The sequence below is a fragment of the Catharus ustulatus genome, chromosome 5 (assembly GCF_009819885.2).
Source record: "Catharus ustulatus isolate bCatUst1 chromosome 5, bCatUst1.pri.v2, whole genome shotgun sequence".
Classification (NCBI taxonomy): Eukaryota; Metazoa; Chordata; class Aves; order Passeriformes; family Turdidae; genus Catharus; species Catharus ustulatus.
Window position 1 is genome coordinate 12,445,163 of NC_046225.1, and position 20,535 is coordinate 12,465,697.

At 39.1% G+C, this 20,535-nt stretch overlaps 2 protein-coding genes across 9 annotated transcripts in view; one reads left to right on the plus strand and one right to left on the minus strand.

The window, feature by feature from the left end:
* The window catches only part of LRBA (LPS responsive beige-like anchor protein), a 365,003-nt gene extending 362,222 nt beyond the window's left edge, over nucleotides 1-2,781 (plus strand). For all 4 annotated transcript variants that reach the window (XM_033059906.1, XM_033059908.1, XM_033059907.1 and 1 more), the window contains one exon: nucleotides 1,248-2,781. In XM_033059906.1, coding sequence (XP_032915797.1) covers nucleotides 1,248-1,338 — 91 coding nt within the window. In that variant the 3' untranslated portion in view covers nucleotides 1,339-2,781. The remainder of the gene's footprint in view (nucleotides 1-1,247) is intronic.
* A 3,734-nt stretch (nucleotides 2,782-6,515) lies between these two features.
* The window catches only part of DCLK2 (doublecortin like kinase 2), a 79,763-nt gene continuing 65,743 nt past the window's right edge, over nucleotides 6,516-20,535 (minus strand). For 2 of the 5 annotated variants that reach the window (XR_004417941.2, XR_004417940.2), the window contains 9 exons: nucleotides 20,082-20,201; nucleotides 18,088-18,234; nucleotides 15,735-15,868; nucleotides 14,385-14,462; nucleotides 13,235-13,331; nucleotides 11,739-11,819; nucleotides 10,866-10,982; nucleotides 10,005-10,087; nucleotides 7,278-7,365 (listed from right to left, as the gene is read on the minus strand). Coding sequence is in view for 3 of the 5 variants with exons in the window: in XM_033060089.2 (XP_032915980.1) it covers nucleotides 7,153-7,365; nucleotides 10,866-10,982; nucleotides 11,739-11,819; nucleotides 13,235-13,331; nucleotides 14,385-14,462; nucleotides 15,735-15,868; nucleotides 18,088-18,234; nucleotides 20,082-20,201 (987 nt within the window). In the remaining 2 variants the exon portion in view is untranslated. Of the gene's footprint in view, nucleotides 7,366-9,168; nucleotides 9,182-10,004; nucleotides 10,088-10,865; nucleotides 10,983-11,738; nucleotides 11,820-13,234; nucleotides 13,332-14,384; nucleotides 14,463-15,734; nucleotides 15,869-18,087; nucleotides 18,235-20,081; nucleotides 20,202-20,535 lie in introns of all 5 variants that reach the window. The other 3 variants (XM_033060089.2, XM_033060088.2, XM_033060090.2) reach the window with 2 other exon arrangements.

Consider the following 20,535-nt stretch of genomic DNA (forward strand, 5'->3'; position numbering starts at 1 on the left):
GTCTACATTATGCAGTAGAGCATGTTGCTGAGGCTCTTAGCTTTCCACTTACTGAAGTTCATACTAAATGTTTTAAAAACTTTTATCTATGTTTCTAAAATTTACACAAAATGAACTTTAAAAAATCCAAACCAGTAAAATCTGTGTACTTAATGAAACATTGAACAGCTTCTTGATAAGCATAATTAGAGAATATTGGCATTTTGGATGAAGCAGTTTTCCATTAAAAAAAGCCCTTACTGTTAAATTATATTTCAAAAACTGGAGCTACAGCTGTTGAATTTTAGACCTCAGAAATTTTGCATTTAGAGAATCTTTAAACTGTAATTAATCACATGTTAATGAACTGAAATGTAATATAGACGTAGACAAATTTATCCATGGCCTCGAGTTAAGAAACTATTCACTTTGGGTTGGAAGACAAGGAAGAGATTTAATCAGAGTATTTTACTGAGTAATTACTGATTAATTACAGGTAATTAGTGTTATTTATTTGGTATGCATGAATTTAATGTGTTTGAGAGTGTGCAAAAAGACATTTTAACGTCATAGAAAAGCAATCAAAGTGGTACTGTTGACTTGAAATAGATGATCAAATCAAAATGCAATGTTGCGATAATCTCATACTTAATCTTTGTTTTAAAGAAAAGATTTGCAACCTTTTACTCTGAATTTTTTAATTCTCAGGCTTTTTTTCCCCAAAATATCAAGATTTTTTATATCCTTATAGTTCTGTTTTTTGTAATGCTTTAATGAGACTGTAGAGAAGATGATCCAGAAACTCTTGTGATTGTGTACTGTGTCAGGGTCATGGCTTTTCAAACACATCTAAATGATCTCCAGTAGCAGGCCAAGGGTAAGGAATTCAGAAAGAAAGAGTTTCTCAGTGGGAAAACCCAGAGATTGCTTTCAGGAGCTTCCAAAACAATCCAAGCCTTCAGTTTAAGTATTTCCAACTGCAGGCTTGTGCCCACACCCAATTCCTTCATGTAGATGTGCTTAACTGGGGCAGTAGAAACTGAAATGAACACTTTTCCTTCCCCTCCTACACCAGGGCTTCATCCCCACTCCAATACCCCCCAGAAACCAGCCAAGAAACAATCTGGGGAATCCCAAGTGGCTTTGCAGGACAGGGATGCTGGTGGACAGTTCTGTTGTGCAGCTCTCAGCTGTAACTTCAGGCTGACCACACAAACTGTTGCGGGGTGCTCTGGGTGTTTTCTGACCGCTAAATCTGCTTCCCTCAGGTGTATCATGACTGGAATGGCGTCCGGGAGCATCGTGGTTTTTTACAATGATTTCAATCGCTGGCACCACGAGTACCAAACCAGGTACTGACCTTCCCAGAGGCTGGGACAAGCACTGACAGGAGCAGCTGTGGCCAGGAGGGAGCTGCACACAGCGCTGCCTCCCTCGGGGTCGAGCCGCCACACGGCTCCTGAGAAATACTTCTCTTACATCTGAATGTAACTTCAATTTGCTGGAAGAAGCAACCTATTTTTTAAAGTTAATTGCTATTTTTGTAGACCTCGCTTGACTTTTTTGGGGGAAGGGCAAAGAAGCAGAAAATCAGCTGCTGGGTTCTGTAGTTAAAAAAAAAAAATCTATATTTTTAGTGACAATGAGAAGTCTATTTTGATCCCTGTATGTAAACAAAACCTGAAGTAAAGATGGTTAAAACTCACATTCTAGCTATATTATGAAGAAACAGGTGTTCCATCTGAAGCTTTATCTATAACCTTGAGGAATATATGATTTTAAAATAATGGAAATTAATTATGGTATGGGGGAAATTTTAATCTGTGCTATCTGTACCACACTTTGTCTTGTAGTTTTCCAAATGATTGTACTACATCAGCACTGAAGTTTCTGGGAATCAAGGGGTAATATTTAAATTATGGTTAATGTAATTTTAAACTTTGCAAATCATTTCCATCAATGTTATTCTTCAAGCATGTTTCTAGGCTTAGACAATTAGTTCTTTTTTAGTTGTATGTTTAGTGCAGTTACGAGAGAAATCGGGAACGGAGTTTGTGTTACATCAAGTGTGAATCCTTTTTAGTTTGTAGCTGGCATCTCCTTCAAAGCACACCAAAATGTGGATTGTTCCTCCGAATCAGAAAGGCTCATTTTGAAGGCTTCTAACCAGAAGCTCACAGAGGCAGGTGTTTTTTAGCAGGGGCAAGTTCCAAAGCACATTTCTGCTGGCTGACTGTGAAAGCAGGGAGGCAGCAGGTGCTTGCTGGTGCACAGCCCCTATCCAGCAGCAAAAGCACAAGATTTGCAGGCCACTTTTTCTTTCTTTTTTGTCAGAACATGCCCCTGCAATACTGTAGCACATGCCATATTCCTTTTCTGCCTATAGCAACATCTTTTGTATTTTGCTACCACCAAATCCAGTCAGATCCTGCCCAGTCATATTAAATTACCTCTTTCTTTTAGGAAATGAAAAATAATTTATACTAAGGAACAATAAGTTATTTTGGTGTTGCACAAATCTACTTTTCTACAAGATTGCTGTGCAGAACTCTGTGAAAATATTTGTGAAAAGAACTGTTATTGTTTTGTAAGTCTGTATTGCATAAAAATCTTCTTTGTATGTTGTGATCTGAGTTGAAATTTACATTCCATATCTGTATTGATACATACATTTCTCTAGCTGCCTACTAGAGCAGTTCCTGGTTTTTCTAAGCATTTAACTACTCTCTCTTTCAGTAAAGATTTGGAATGAGAAAATTCAGTTTGAGTGAATAAATTAAATAAAATTACATTTGTAATGGAGACCTTCAGTGGTTCTTGTGATTCAGGATCTATTCCTAACAGAGGAAGGGGGTGCCATGGCTGATGTATTTAATGTACTTTTGGTGTGTATGAAATGGTGTTTTCTGTCCTTTTTGCAATTTCATGCTAAGGCTGTTGTGGTGTATCAGTTGGTATATTTTCATGTTTTATGTAGCACAAGGATGATGGGATTAAGCCAAGGCTGTAGTGGGTTGTGTCTGTGGGAAGTGGCTGGTGTGCTGAGCTCTGTGTACTGAACATTTGTTGTGCAAAATTTGTATTTCATATTTCCTGAAGTTCAACAACATTCACAGCCTTGTATCAGCAGAGTTTGAGGGGAAATTGGAATGGTCTTGAACTTAAATTTGCTTTTGTCTCAAGCCAGGGGTGGGTTTCCTAGACTGGATGGAGGGAAAACAGAAAAAGGTGTGTTTTGCCAAATGGAAATCCTGAAAGTCTTCTCTTTATGAGGAAACACTTCATTATTGATAGAAATAATAGCTCCTGATCTTGAAGCCAAAATATTTAATGGATAGTTGATTTGGTAGGTTGCTTGTTTTAGAAAGGGCTCTATTGAATCAGTTGTTTTCCCAAACTGGAAGCACAGCTGTACCTGTGTGTGCTGTCCTGAGTTGCATCTAACCCTCCTTGGGAAGCAGCAGCTGCTGCAGGGTGCTGTTTTGCCTGTGGAGTGCTGCAGCCCTTCTGTGGAAAAGGACATCTTCACCTTCTCCCCCATGAGCAGGCCTGTGAAGACATCCTGTTCTGCATTGCTCTGGTGAGTAGGACATCCCCTCCTTCCACAGGTGAACCCAAATACCTTGGACACCACCCTGGGGTTCTCTGAAACCCACACCTTGAACCATTCACACTCTTGGCTTCCTGTTTCCAAAGGAAACAAAGGCACTTCAAATTCTCTTTGAAACAAAAATGCAACATTGGATGGTTGCATGGCTGCTTGCAGCTACCAATCCCTGCCCTGGTATGTTTTTTTCATAATGCTAATTTAATTTAAAAAGAAAACAAGAATCCTGCAGAGCGAATTCCTGACAGAAAAGCTTAATACTTATTTCTGTGCTTTAGACATTGAAACTCCCTGCAAGTAGGAGGGTTTGATTTGCTTGTCTTTTTCTGTCATCTTAAAACACTCAGTTTTACTTAATGAGCATTTTGAGTAAGTTGCTAGTTTTGTGCATTTCTGCTGCTTTCCAATTACTGTTTGGATGTAGCTTGAAAGTAAGAATGTAAATGGAAAATATAATTTCCCATTTAAAAACTGATAAAACCAAAGATGATTGATTGATAAATACATATAATTATGTAAAAGTGAAGGAATCAGTAGATCTATTCTATCAAGCTATAATAATGAGACCAGTGATTACTGTGAGGAAGAAAGATGTGAAAACCAGGGTTAAATGGGGTTTGCTGACCTGTGTAAATATTCTTGACAATTAGCTGCTAAGAATGAGTCAATACTTGATGAGAGTTACACCATAAAACAGCATCTTCAGTAATGTACTTTGAGAATTATTTTAAATAATTTTTGATGTTCCAGAATGGGGGTAATTATCTATAAGGGTAAATATTGAAGGGAATCAATCAGTGGATGTAGTGTTGTGCTGATTTATGGCAGGAGAGGATTCAGTCCTGGGACTTTAAAGCTAGAACTGCAGGAATGGCTCATTGGACTTTCGTGAACAGCTACTCACTTTCAAAGGACCTAGAAAATCTAGGATATTTTGAAATATTTTTTTAAGAATTAATTTTTTAAAATGTAGGCATGGTAACAGTAGAGCTGTCACTGTGGAGTGTTTGTATCAGTCCTTTTTGAAAAATATGTAAGTTGTTTTCAATTTCTACAATACTTTCCCGTTATAACAGAAAAAAATTGTGAACCAGAACTATTTTTGCCTTTTTCCAGCAGCAACTGGTGATTCTACAACAAGAGAAGGACTAAATGAAAGTGCAGCAGGTGAGAAACCAAATGTGATACTTAGAAACCTTCATTAAGTGTTTTAATGTTAACCAACACATCTTTATTTTACTTTTATGTTAAAGTGTGGTATCTCCTGCACCTATGCACAGACTGAACTTATGTGGAACTATTTTAAGGCATGGAGTAATGCTATATTTTTGCTAAGGATTGGGGACTTTCCCAGCTATCCTATGTTTTTATCTGATTGCTGTCCATATGATCATCTTTTCCAGTTGTCATCGCTATTTTTAAATAGGCATTTCAGAACCTGCCTCTGTGATCAAAATACTTGTCTAAGACTGTTTAGATGTTGATCAGTCATGAATTTAGGGACATGAACTCAGGGCATTTTTCTTTACTTTCTTCTTCCATGAGACAAGGTAATGGTTTAGAACCAGCAGCTGTGACCAGGCACATGATGATCCTTTCTGTTATAGATGCATAATTATTTGTGCAACACAACTTGTTGAAAATCCTTGCCAATCCATGGCAGGTTTTTTCTTCATAGCTCTTCATCCATTCTCTGAGGAAAAACAGAACTTAACCCAGCATTCGTTATTTGCTTGATGCCCCCTCTCTGCTGATCCCTCAGTTCAGCTCCTTTGGAGAATCCCTGTCTTTGCTGTAGGGGCTGATTAGCCTGCTCCACCTGAAATTCCACACCCTTTCTTTGGCTGAGTCTGAGACTTGTTGCAGAAATCACCAACCACACAGGCAACCAGCTACAGACTCTCACCAGTTTCCCTTCTGGTTGAGGTTGGAGTGATAGCTTCATCTTTTTGCACTGTACCAAAGACCAAATTATTTTACAGAAAGGCTATTCCCATACTCTTCAAGTATATTTAAATTATTCCAGGGAACCCACAACAAAGTTATTTAGCAAGGATTGGTTGTAGCCCAACCTTTTTAGCACAGTGTAAGACATGCTGTGCTTTCCTGCCTTTAATACCATTTTTTTTTCCAAGATGTTGCACATATTTCAGCCACCATGGCCTTAAGTTACTAGTTGGGACTTTCTGACCTTTAAATGCTTCTGAAAAGGTAAAACAACCATGTTTAATCATGGCTTTCACAGGAAGCAATGAACTTTAAAACAATGAAACTTATGGGAATCCCTCAAATTAATTACATTAAATTGTTTTGGTAGGCATCTAATTGTTCAGTCTTTCCAGGGGAAATAAGACAACAGTGTCACTGACAAAATAACTGAGCTCTCAAAGAAATGAATGACTTTTTGTGTTCTGTTTTTTTTTTAATGAAGAAAGTTTATTGCAGGTCTTTCTTTTACAATTCTAGTAGAAAGTATAGCTAAGAGAAAAAAATGAACTATGACCAATTCATAAGAACGAGCAAAGGAAAAGGATTAAGCTGAATACATACTCTATTGAACTAAGCATTATGGTAAAGAGAAAACCTTGTCTATTTTGTGACTGCAGATTAAGGAGAGCTGCTTCCCAATCCTGGTTTCCAGTGCCTGCACCAGGTGGATGAGGGGATAGCACTGACAAACCTCTGATGGCTATTGATGGCTGCTCCTCAGATTGTCCTTGAATTAGGAGCTGCTCAGTTCTTCATAGCTTGGATAACATGCAGCAGGCTTTCCCTTCACAGGCCCAAAGTAATTTATTTTATTTTATCTAACAGGTAGTCTGACCCTGGAGAAAGGTGTGGATGGGACACCTGTGGTTAGGATAGAAAAGGGCTAAAGCAAAAAGGCTTCCTTGCACTCCAGTCTTCGTAACAAATAAATGTCCACTGCTCATGTTTACATCCCAAGTTACTTTATTTAAATTCATATTATCTAAACACTACCCTGCCTGCAAGTCAGACAATGAACTTGATGGAAAACAACCATCCTTCCCTCTCTATCTCCAAATGTTTGTCTCATGATATTTTACAGTTAGTCCACTAAAAAATTCTTCATGAAAATTTGCCTCTTCAAGTTCAGTAGAAACTTGACTAAAAATAGAGGCATTGGAATAGAAGGCAAATAGAAGTTTTCTTCCCTTGTCTGCCTCTCCCACTTTTCTGAGAATTCCCTTCAGAAGAATAGAACAGGGCCTGCTGGTGGAAGTGAGGCCAGGTAACTGTTCCCCACCTCACTGCTCATATAAAAATATGGTTAGCTACACCATAAATTAGTCTATTTAGAGCCCAAGGCTGTGTGAAATGGAGTTAATTATTAACACAGAGAACTTAAAAAACCACCTAACATTGCCAGTCTTTCCCCTACTGCCGTTCCCAAGAGATGGTTCTTTCACCCAGTGTGAGAGAGAGGATCAGACCCAGCTGGGGCTCACCACGAGAGGTGCACACAAACTGAAAACAGTCATGGGAAATGAAGAAAACTGTGGCCAGAGTGTGAGGAGCTGCAGTTGGATTTGTTTTCCCCAGTCCTACACACCAGGCTGATCCCCAGCAAGCTCAGGAGGAGGCAGCGGTGGGGACCGGAGTGGCTCAGGAGCAGCAGGGAGGAGGGGCTCGGACCCAGCCACACGAGGATCAGCAGCTGCAGCAGCAATTGCAGAAATTTTCTCCATTCCGGCTCTACCAGAGTCCTGACAGCGCTTGCTGCAGAAAATCTGACTCTCTTTATCTAGAGCTGTGTTCTACAAACAAACAAACAAAACAAACCCAAGGCACAACATGAAACAGCACTTAAATACAGCCCTGTCTTAAAGGTTAAAAACAATCTACGAGACATGAACTGCATGCAATACAGCCAGGGTAAAAAAGGAGAAATAACATTAGAAATCTTTTATATAATGAGAGGTATAATTTTTGTGATGCTGACTTTAGGCAATGTAAGGAAAACTTCTCTTCCAGATGGATCCTTCCCATGACATTGCAGGTTTAAAATTTTTGTCTTGCAAGTCTGATGTGGAAAAAAAGATGGCAGGAGTGTTTGTGATAGAGAAGGAATTTCTCATAGTAACTATTAGAAAATTTATGTACCTGTGTTTTTGCAGACACAAGAAATCAGGTGATGCTTACTGAGAACTCAGTGCTACAATTCCTGTAACAAACCACATGGTACAGAAGGGGAGCCTAAACATTTTTTCTTTTTTTCAAGGAAAGGGCCTGTTTTCTGCTTAGTGGTGAGAGCAGGCAAATGACCTCTCATGGTGGCAAAAATGCATAATTTCTGAATTCTGTACTTAAAAAAGTCTTTACAGGAGAAGGGAGTAACAGTTTAGAATGAAAACTGAGAATTCTGTAGTGAATATGTGGATTATCTGGAGTATGTGGTATATCTGCTGAAGACAACAATTTCCATGCCCTCTAAATGATAAGTGCTAATTGTAAAGGTCAGGTGCTTTGCCTTTTCCTTAGCAATTTAATTTTTGATTGGACTTGCTTGACTAATTTGAAAATTTCCGTGTGTTTTTAGTTGGGTTAGACTAATACACTATTCACTGAATAATTTGCTGACACAAGTCAAATTCAGCATGCTTAATTTTTTTTTTCTTTTTTTTTTCAGATGTGTTTATTGTATCAAAGTCATCAAGGACAGCAGATACAAGGTACCCTCTTTTCTTGTTGTTGTTTTGTTGGTTTTTTTTTTTTTTTAAACTCAAGTTACATCCCTAGCCTCCCTGCATAGAGGTACAAGGAGAAAATTCTGTAGTCCACAACTGAGTTCTCTGCTACTGACAATCAACACTGCAAAGGGAGCATGCAAGGAAAGGAACAGCTGAACTGGGTCTGGGCTTTTGAGATTAGTGATGGTCTAAAGGAATATTATCAAGACACCATTGCATTGCCTTTTTTCTTGCTGGGAAAAGTTGTAACTAGAAGGTTTTGCCATTTCAATGACAGGTAAAGTTAATTAAAAGGGGAAGGACATGCTTTCAGTTCATGCTGACAGTGATTTTCTCCTGTGCTGTCCTCATAGCAGCAACACAATCCTATGTAATGCAGTTAAGGGTTTTCTTTTTTAATTTTACTGTTGCTAAGCAAGAATGGTTTTTTTATTTATTTAGGACTGATTGTCTCCTGTCTGGCTCTAATAGAAATGTCAATTGAAATTTTTATTTTAAATAGAAACAATGTTTAGTTCAGTGGTTTAGTTCTTTGCTTCTGTCTTCAAAGGGCTCTCATTTTTTTCTAGCTGTTTTTAGATACAGTGAGATATAGACATGCACAAAATGACTGTCAGGAGAATAAACCACGACATGTCTGAGGAAGTAAAAAACTGTTGTATTGGTATTTGCTTTAGCCTAGTTCAGATATGCAACACTCAAGACAGAACACTATTTTCCTAAGTGTTTAAAAGGTATTCCTTTGCTGGTTTGGTGTGGCTGTACAGCTTTTTCCACTTCAGACTGGCTTAGTTATTTCTCCTTTCTTCTAACAAATGGAGACAATGTACTTTTTGTGCAGCAGAACAAAGCATCGCCGTTAGTACGTACCATTGCCTTGGACCTACTCAGAGGAAAGCAATGCAGGCATTGGGAAAGGAGGAAAAAAGGAAGGAAGCAAGGGACAGAAACTAGACTTACTTTAAGCAGAACTAACACAATTGCAACAAATTTAGATTTACAGAACATTTTTTAATTAACAAAAAAAAAAAAAAATCGGTAATGAATTAAGAGCAACATGCTTTTGGGGGCAGCAGGAGCCTCCTGTGCAAGGACACTGAACTGTGGATGTGCAGTTTTACTTATCTGCCACAGGATGGTATTATCTGCATGGGCCAGGTGACAGTGTTGGAATGAGGTGATGCTAAAGGGGCTCCAGTGAATGTGCAGGTGGACTGAGAGAGCAAATGCACTGCAATACACCAGAGTTACAAAGTGTGCTTGTCTGAAGCTGAATGTTGGTAAGCAATGAGTGCTGGAGCAAGTGAAGAACTTCTGAACACAAAGGTAACTAAATTTCAATGCTCAAGGTAAACCAGGGCAAGAATAACAAATTGGGGGTTTAACCCTCTTTAGATCACAGTGTTTTCAACAAGGTTTTACTTTTCCTTTCAGCATTAACTGGGAGCTGCATTCAGCAATTAATAATTATGCATTTACATCCTTCCAATACCTGTTAGAAGGAAATAAAGCAGGGAAAAGGTAAAATGAGGTGAACTTTCCTAGCTGAAGGAGTGTCAGTAGCTAACAGAAGAAACCCACACCAATAAGAAGCCAGAAGCTATGCTGTGTCAGAGATCTGAGACAGGCTTAAGTGGCATGCAAGTTGGAGAGGGGCTGAGAGTTAGAATTAAAATTGCTCTTATTACATATAGTGCATTTTATACCAGTTTTCAGCTTCAGGCTTATCCATAGTCTCAACAGTATAAAGAATGAAGCTCTGAAGTCCCTCTCAAACTGTCAAGTCAAACTGTCAAATGAAATGTAGACAAGAGCATGAACCTGAAATCCATTTCCTGACTTATTTTTACGTTATCACTTTTCCTACATATAAATTGTTTGCCTGTTTAACTCACATTAACGTATTTGCAAAGACAGAGACGTAGGCAGAAATGTTTTATTTAGATTTGCTGGCTCTCAGATTATTAAAACAATTCTTTATTAACATAAGTGGGCTGGGCTTTGAGAGTAATTAATACTAATGGGAGGGTGAGGGTGGAAGTCCCTGTAATGTTACCATGGATGGTTTTACTCTCTAAGCTACATTTTGTGTGCAGTGTCCATCCTTGCATCAGACTAAGATGGGCCCCAGTAAGATCAGAATGAAAAGGGAGTTTCTGGAATAGGGCCTGGTAGTGTTGAACAATGCTATGCTCAACATAAAGCAATACTAGGTCAGGCACAAAGGAAGACCCTACTTAACTAACTAGGTGGGCAGTAAGATAAAAAATACCCACAGTTTTTATAATGAAAGATTTCAAGTTGTTAATAAACTTCATTTTAACATACACTTAGTGTTCACATGTTTCTGTTTGAAAGCTCATTTTTATCTCTTGGGTATCACTGTGATAGACTTGGTTGCTCTCAAGCAATGATGAGACAATCCACATTATACATCAATAAAGACTAGAATTAGAGGTTGTTCTAGTTTTGGGTTTGCTATTCTTGCACCACACATGCTCATAGAGCACTGTTAGGAATATATGCAAAATATACTATCAATGTATAAAAACGTTAATTTCTCTTACCATGATGACAGAAACCCCAGCAGATGTGTTATTTTGCTTGGGTAAGGTGTTATTAAAGTGCTGCTTCAGTTTACCTGTTACTTCAGCTTGCATATTATTCTCCTGGGAAGCATCATCCTGTGTAAGAAAAAAGACAATATTGAAGTTAGGATGACAAAGTTTTTTATCATCAGGTACTTTCTGCTTTTTAAAACATAGTAAATATTCAGACAGGCACTCTTAACACTCTGCTACATGAGGTATAATTCCAGAGGAAAGGAACAGAGCAATCACTCACTGTTTTATGAATGAACTTCGGTTTCTTAGAATGACATGTGACACTTCCAGTGCATTGATTTCTCCCACGATTATAAGCTGCAGGTTTGATTCAAGCAAGTTAAAAATAACATGCTTGAAATAATGTTAAAAATGAAAAGCATATTTTGTCACTTGGATTTCTTTCAAATCAGCACTTTACATGGCCCATCATGTCCTAAGTCTGGAAGTGTTACAAAGTACCATAAATATGTTTGAGATGAGCTGTTATCCATTGATACACTTGTTAATAGCTGTCTTCTAATGTGTCAGGGAACTCCACAAATCATATTCAGTCCCTCTTTTAGAACATGTCTGAAAATAAGCATTGACTGTGTCCATGTAAACCTAGTACTTATTAATAATTAATTGATTTAAAATCAATAAGCAATGCACTTTGGTGTTCTCCTTTGCTGCTGCCTGAGAAGATGAAGGACTTGGCAGGCATCAGCTTAGTATCTATAGTAAATTAGGTGTTATATTTGCTAATTGTACTGCTGCTTCTGAACTCTGCATGTTAATGGTTAGAGTTACAGGTTTAATGTCAAATTAGAGACAAGTGAAATGTGATTTACTCACTGACACCCAGGGATGGCTTAGGATCTGTGCTGCTGTGTACCGGGCTTCAGCATTCACATGTAGCATCAGGCTGATTAACTCCTTCATGGAAAAAAAAAAAAAAAAGAGGAGTTTGGAGGGAGTGGGAAAAGATATTAAAACTGAAAATGCTGTTGTACCAAGTTCTTTTCAATCTTCTTGATACCTGGATGGAAAAAAAAAGCCTAACAAACCAGCTGACACCAGAACCAGTGAAACCAGTGTGACTAAAGTGGAACTTAAATTTGCCCTTTAGGATTAAGAGTCTGCCAGGCAGTGTCTTTGATACCAACTTCTTCACTGTACTCATGTTTCACTGACTTTATTGAAAACAAATGAAAAAGAAATGTTTAAAAAATTAGCTTTAATGTTCCACTTTGTTCTCTAAATATTCATGCACATGACCAGAACAAAACAGACCTGAGAGAGATGAGATCCTCTCTGGGCAGTGCACATGCACTCAGTAACATTACATTAAAAACTCAAATCAGAGACAAGAATCTGCATCTGAAATTCAAAAAACCTGATGAAATTATTTGAAAACTGTTATCTTCTGTGCTGCTGCAGATGAATAGAAGACATTGAGCCAAGTGCCCCCATCAAAACAATCTTTCATAGCCTCCAAATTATCAGTCTTCATACTTCTATTAAATTTCAAGGGGGCTGTCCATTGCTTCAGTTTTGGGAAGTGGTTTCTTCAAGCACACCTAACTGAAAGCTTTCCCAACCAGCCAAGTTTAGTTCTGTGGAAGTCTGAAGTGAGGCATCACCTTGAATAGCAAGACTGAGGCATGTGGGAAATGTGTGAGATGACTGGGACTTGGGCAGTGTTGGTAAATGGATAAACACCCACTGGGAAATGCAGAAAAATGCAGAAAAAAATTCAACTTCTCATTAGCTGGATAAAAAATCATCTTCATTTGCTAGTGAGTCTTCAAATAGTCATACTACTTCACTGAATTAACCTGAGAGGTGGGGCTCAAAATTTGAAACTTTTGTCCTACAGCCACAATAAATTTAAACAAAACTGCAGTGATCACACAAGAACTGCTGGCAATGGCTGCATCTCTTGCTAATAAATGCCTCATGTAAAATATAGGAAGAAATGCCAACTGCATCCAGTCCACAGAGCAGTAATTTTTCTTTTTTAAAGAGTGACTGGAGGGAAAAATTCAGAGACACGTTTATTTTACAGCTGGAGCACTGAACCTGCTGTAAAATGCATCATGAAGTGAACTGGGTATCATGTGATATTCCCTGAATGCAGCTGGCATTTTGATACCCTTGCTCAGGCAGAGCCATGACAGCCTGAAACACCTGAGCTTTCATCAGGCACTGTTCAGCTAAACCAACTAAAAAGGCACAGCAGCTGGGGCTCTGGGGAAGAGGCTGCTCTGGATCCTCCAGGATGCCTTCCCAACTGAGCAGGCTGCACAGGGGCTTGTCAGAAATGTTTCAGATGGGAAAATCATCAGTACCTTTGCTGAATCAGTGATGTTATCCCAGTAGGGAGAGGGAAATTCCAGCTTCCCCACAAGTATCTGATCAAAGAGGTCTTCCTGAAGGTTGTTTTCACTGTAAAACAGCAGTAACAAAACACATTATGAGATAAAAAGCCAATTTGTCCTGGGGATTTTAACTTGATTTGGGGATGGAACAGAAATTGTATTAATAACTATGAGACATGCATAATTTGCCAGTTTATACAGTGATAGCTCTTCCAGTACACTGAGGTAACTCTTCTACTGGAATAGGGGCTGGATTATTAACACACATTTATTAATCTCATTTATGGCCTGGTTCTGCTAGCATGATATGGACATTCTGTGCCCTCCCTCCAAACTCTAATCAAACATCACCATACATTTACTTGCATAATGTATCTTTCAAAAGACATTTTCATCTTTAAACATGACCAAACAAAAAACTCAAACACCTGAACTAATATTTTTCCATCAACAATAATTGTATTGTTTGCAAAATATTTTCGTTCAGTGTGGCCATTTAGTTAAAACCTATTTTGTTAAGCATCTTGATGTAAAAATCAACAAACAGGCCCTGCATTAGTAGTTTAGATGTTAAGAACAAAAATCCCTATTAAAATGTGTCAACTCCTTCTCATTCTCTGGCAAAAAAACAAGAAAAAAAATAAATCCAGTAGAACTCTGAATAACAAAAATGGTGTTTGCAAAGCCCACCGCTCATTTGGCACTTCCCATAAGGACGAACAAGGTTAAAAAGGCAGGATGAGCACATTTTCCCCCCTCTCCTGGTTTATTTTACCACTCCAGCTTTCTGGGAGCTGCTGCATCCCAGTGCTAGCGGCAGAGGGCAGCGCGTGCCCGTGGATGGAGCTGGAATTCGCATGGAGACAAAAGGAAAAGCGGCTCTGCCCTCCCAGCCTCCTACAGCACTAAAACACCTGCCCCCGTAGGAAAATGTGTTTAAAACAATTGATCCCAAAACCTAAAATGAGGAACAAATGAAAACCACTTAAAAAACGTAGGGAAAACACATCAGTCTGATCCACCTTTTTTCCTCCTCCAAGGATGCCTCCTTCAGGGAGAAAGGTCAGACTTGCTCTGAAAGGAGTTGATTGGTTTTGCTGGTTTTGCCTTTGGCACTCACCTGCGAAAAGGTGGGAATCCACACAACAGGATGTACGTGATCACACCTGCAGCCCAGATATCCACCTTTAAGCCATACCTGAGAAAACAAGGCTGGGTTACTTGTGCTGACTTAAGAACAACAAGAAGTAATAGAAAAAAAATAAATAAAAAATAAATGACAGTGAGAATCTGTGCTATGTTACTTGCTGCTGATGTGGTGATGTATTTTGTGCCTGAGCATCTTTTTCTTCAGACCTTTACAGTCTTTAAGAAACCATGATTCTGTGATTTTTGTATTATTTTTTTTCCCTCTACCATAAGCTCTCCAGGGTCTTCTGAATATCCTCAAATCCAAGTCAGTATCCAGGTTTCCCAATGCAGAGGCACTAATGATTAAAGACAAGGATGTGCCTTCTCAGTCCCTGCAGTGAGTAACTCTCTTTAAGGTTATCATGAGTTGCTAAGCAACAAGACACACCAATTCTCCAGCCTCTCCAGCGAGTAACACAGGGAAGAGGAGCTGCACTGTTCTTTTAAAGCACAGAAATTAAAACACTGGAGGTCAGAAAGAGGCCCTTTCCCCTATTCAGTGCATTCAGTTTGTCAAAACCTCAAGCACGCAGACGAGGGGCCCTCTGACACCGCAGCTCGCTGCAGCTGGGGAATGTTTCTCAATGCAACAAATGCACTGAACAAGGAGTGAAACAACACAACAAAACCTCCCTCCATCAGGAAATTCACAGTGGTCACAGCTATGGCAAGAGAGCCAGAGCATGGAATGGAGTTCTTGTAGGTCTAAAAGGAGAGAGGACTGTGAAAATCTGCCATTGGTGAAAATTTATCATTTTACAAAATTTTTTTCTGTATTTATGCAATGACCTGTTAAATACAGAAAAATGGGGTTGTTCAATTTTTACCAAACAGAATGTGCACCCAAAAGGGAGGGTCACTTGAATCAACATGATCTAATTAGAACTGTCCTGAGAACGGGTTTAGACTAGGTGACCTCTAGAGCCTCTTCCAATATAAATTATTCCTTTGCTAATGCACACAGTGTTTTGCCTGTCTGTTCTTCCCCAAGCAGCTGCCATGGGTGGTACAATGGGCTCTGGATGCTGAGGTGAGGCAGGGAGCACAAACAAATGGACTCCACTGCACCAGAGCTGGTCCTGGGGAGGTGGGAGAGGAGGCAAAGGCGAATTCTGGGAGCAGGCAGAGCAAGGATAGGCCTCTTGGAGGAGCTGGGAGTGGTGCCCATGGGTGGTTTGGTTATAAAACAATGGAGGACCAGCCTGTTGGAGCATTTAGATCTTACAACCTGCCAGAAAGGAGTGGTTGGCAGGCCTGTGTTGCAGGCAGTCATGCTCACCCTGTCTCTGCAATGATTTCCGGAGCCACGTAGGTGGGTGTCCCACAGACAGTGTACAGAGGGCCTTCGACCACCGTCGCCAGTCCAAAGTCTCCAAGCTTCAAAGACTTGGTTCCATCTGAATATTCACACACCTAGAAACAGAGAAATTAACACAGAATGAGGAGGAGAACATCTGCATTTTTATATCCTCTAATTCCTTTGGGAAATCATCATCACCATGCCAAGAAGATGGGGAAAAAGAGGTAATTTCCACAGCCCTGTAGGGAAAGAAGAGAAAAAATGATATTCCCATTGATTGCAGCTGGAGCAAGTGTTCAATGGAGCTGTCTGCCAGCTATGTAGGTCAGACCATGACACAGCCTCAAGCAACTAGAGGTGGAAAAGAAAACCCAGTCCTTGAATGTTGAGAAGTTTTAAATATATTCAGCAAAATATAATACTCTACTTTCATTTGACTGGGACCCAGTGTTTAAAATGGGACTGGCAGCTACAATCAGATTTGTTTAACATCTTGTTAACTTAGCATAAATCTAGTCAGCATACTGGGCAATTTCATCAGCAAATGTCTTCCCTTTGCTTGGTCTGGGTGAGTTCAGTTTAGGTTTCTGTGCAGACCCAACTGCACCTTACCAAAAAGCTCATAAACAATCCAGCACTGAGTCGTTTTATTGATGAAAGAAGCTGAATTTCAATAGAAAGAAAAGTGCTATACAGCAGTGATGGCAGGAATAAATCAAACCAGACCAACACAAAGGAAACATCCCCCTAATAAATTCATCTCAGTTTCGCTCTCAAAGTAAAATGTTCATATTAACATGATTTCAAAGGCATCTAGTTTCTAGAATGGAGGATCCCATAATCTCCAGAATGGCTGAATTTATTTGCCTTCCTCAAACAACTGAGCACTGCAATACCTTTCTTCATTCCCTGTGTAATTCATATCAGTAATGGAAACACTTGTTCTCCTTTATATAACACCTTCATATCAGCTATTACTCTCAGGGTTTGCATTTTTTAAATGCATGACTAGCAAAGGGAATGTAATTCCCATCCAGACAGGCGGGATGACCCTGTGCAAAAAAACCATGTGCAATTACAGGTAGCAGTTGATGGCAATTATTTGCATTTACATTCAATACGAGGATGTTATCTCAACATTCTGCCACTGTCAATCACAGTGAGTAAGATTTGCATCTGTTGAGTAATCTCTTTAGGCTTTCTATGCAGAAAGGGCATTTGTGCCTATTTATAACTGATTCAATCACTAATGAGAGCTTAAAATTTCTTTGGACTGTCTGAGTTAGGAGATGCACTAATAGTATGTGAGATTTTCACCGTCATTTTCTCTCTCAAGTGCCATGTTGCTGTGACTACATTTTCCAGGAGAAGCCTCCTCCCCCACTCCCTGCTTCTTTTGGCTAAACAATCTAATTTATTTGAGGGTTTATTTAAATTGCTAAACACTGTCAGTGGAATTACTGGGGAAAGAATTGACTATTAATTAGGAAATATTTTCAGCTTGTAGCCCTGTCCTTGTAATAGTTCAAAATCCAATCTGGGATAAGCCGTGACTCCTGCTCTTGTTGCAAACTCATTAAACAGGACTGACAAACACCACAAAAGACTTCAAGAAATGCCTCAAGCAGGGGAGATTATGGCCCTGTTCGTGCAGTGTGTGACACTTAATATCCAATATGTAATGAACAAGTGTCACCTCTGCATATAAGCAGGACAGGGCACACTGATCCCATTCTGTGCACAGGTTGGGAATGATGCTCTCTGTGGACTGGGGCATAAGGTAGTTCCCAAAGCAGACTGCATGGTAATTCTTGTCAACACAGTTGTTTTATGTCTCTGCTGAAAACAAAAGTAGCCAGTTGCCTAGGAAAAGAATAGACCTATGTGAAGGGTTAATTCCCAGCCAGAACACAGGTAAACCATCAGAAAGATGATCCTGCTATGACAGTGAAAGAATAAAAACACTGGCTTCAGATGGTAACCACAGGATTGTTCAAAGAAATGGAGAAAATGGCTCTCAGCCCACCTTTCTCCCACTTGCAAACTGATAAATAATTCATTGACATAGCTTTAAAATTCATTGTTTTGTGAGACAATACTCCTGCTTATCCAGAAGGCAGCCAATCAAAATGTAAAAATAAAGATGGGTCTGAGGACGGGTTTGAGCACAGCTCTCCTTCATTACGGTGATTGCAAAAGATTTACTTCATACATACTTATTCCAAATTAATATGCCTGCTGTTCTCTGCTCTGCTCCTTGACATTTATACACAAGCATTTGCATTAATGAGAACAAAGTAAGAGAAAATACTGGAAAATAAATGGGACCTACCAGAAGATTTTCTGGTTTGATGTCTCTGTGCACAATGTTGAGACCATGCAGGTATTTGAGAGCACTGGCTAGATTGTAGACCATGGCACTCCCGTCTCTCTCTGTGTATTTTGTAGATGAAGTGATGGCATCAAATAGGTCTCCTCCCTATGTAATGGAAAGGAAAAACATCACTGTTTAAAAAATAATTAAGATGGTATTTCATTAAAAAAACAAACCTTAAACAAACATGTAAAATCTTCTTTCACAAAAGACATGCTCAAATTCCTGCTAAACATAAAAAAAACTCAATAAACAAAGCAAAAAACCAACAACAAACAAACAAAAAAACCCAAAAAACAAAACAAACCAAAACCCCCCCCCCCAAAAAAAAAAAAAACCCCAAAAAACCCAACAAAAAACTGCAGAAATATGATCTTGTCACCAAGACTCTAAATTGGGAGTTTGAGCATCTACATTTAATTCTCAGCTGTACTCCAGGCTTCTGGTGTCTGAGCCTTTGATCACTCGTTTATATTACCTACAGCTACAGGCACACAGCATCTCTTTTCTTCAACTTATCAGTATAATACCTTCAACATATTAAAAATCAGCCCTGATTTTGAGTAAAGCCTAAAATAAATTAGCCAAATAGTAATAAAAAAACCCTAACTAACAAATATTCAGCGAATTCAAATTTCTGCAGATACTGCAAGAAATACCAGATTAATATAGCTGAAGAGGACAAAGAAGATAAACACATTCCAACACAGATGAATCCACTGATTGAGATACATCAAGTGATACACCAAGGTGATTTCTGAATGTGTCAAGCTCTGTTTATGGATGCCCTATCCCTCTGGGAATACACAGCAACGTGTGAGTGAGTTACTGATGCAGCATTTTCAGTCATTGCAACAAATTTCATGTGGGTGTCTCCACGATGGTTTCCCTGGATACATCTGTAGGAGTGATCTGTCTGAGCTGTGGGTGGCATTCCAAGCATTTCAGTGCACACCAAAGAGAAGCAGCAATCCAGGAAATACAGGCCAAGATGGTGGTGAAATAAAGAATATGTCTTGAAACCCCAAAAAGCCTATAGGGTATAAAATAACTTCCAGAAAGGAGGAAAGATGAGTGGGCTCCAGAAATTATGTATTCAACAACTACATGCTTTCTTTAGAGGTTTCCCAGTCTGGCAACCATTCTAGAGGGGACTCCTGAATGTAACAGTGCTTCAGCCAGAAATAAAAAGTGCTGCTCCAAAAATGAGCAGTGCTGCTTTTGCTGTATGTTATTTGTATCTGACGTGCCAGTCAAGCTGATGTGCAGTGTTGCTGTGCATGTACAGAACTCACACAAGAGAAAGCACATCTGGAACCTGATGCTTCTTGTGTATTGTCACAAGCTGACAGCAAAATGAATATTTGTGTTTTCTCTGTACATGTACGAAAGCAGCATCTGTTCTCTGGTGAACTGATTGATATCAGCAAAATGTGTGAGATCTTTTTGAATGTGTGAGATCTTTTTGAGTTTTGGTTTTCCAGGATGAAAACTGCTTGAGTTTAATCTATTTGTCTTCTCTATTAGGATAAATTCATTACACAGAGCTCATTTCCTTAAATCAAATTATTAAATAATGAGAACAGTGAAATAAATGCAGGTGTTCTGTTAGTAAATGCATATCACTATCACCCCTGCATACTGTAGGCATGATATAAAACCCACCATGCACGTCCTCTAGACTGTGCACATTGCAAAATTACCTCAAATCTGTGTTAATAGTCAAATTACAACTGAAGAGAGAGAAATCCCATTAATATAAGTGCTTGACAGGTGTATTTTTATGATTTAAAAATGCAGATTGCCACTGAAACCTTACTTGATTATGTCTCCCAAGATATTTGTGTTCCCAGATCCTGCTCAGATTTCACACCAACACAGAATTCAAAGAAGAATTGAAGAATTCAACACAGAGAATTCAAACACGACAATTAAAGCCCCCTGAGGCTCACCTTGACCAGCTCCATCACCAGGTAGAGCTCTGTGGGGGTGTCCATCTCCTCTATGAGCATGATGATGTTTGGGTGCTTCACTCGGCGCAGAATAGACACTTCATTTTCAATCAGGTGTTCCTGTTCAGAACAGGATGGAAGTTCATCTGAAACATGAATTTGCCAATTCACTTTTCCTTAGATCAGCTGATCACTTGATCAGTGAGCACCCTTTTTGCTGACTAATTTATATAGCAGAAGGTAATTTTCAGTTGTTGGATCTTAACTTGTCTTTCATCACTGGCCACATTTAATTTAAAATATATTTCACACACATAACAAATGGGGCATCTCTGAAAAAGACCCCAGAACATGACAGCAATTCAGGAAGTGCAGGTTATATTCTTATGTGGGTATTATGAGGTGAAATTAAGTTCAGAAGCTTTCTGGTCCCAAGCTGGATCACTGGAAGCTG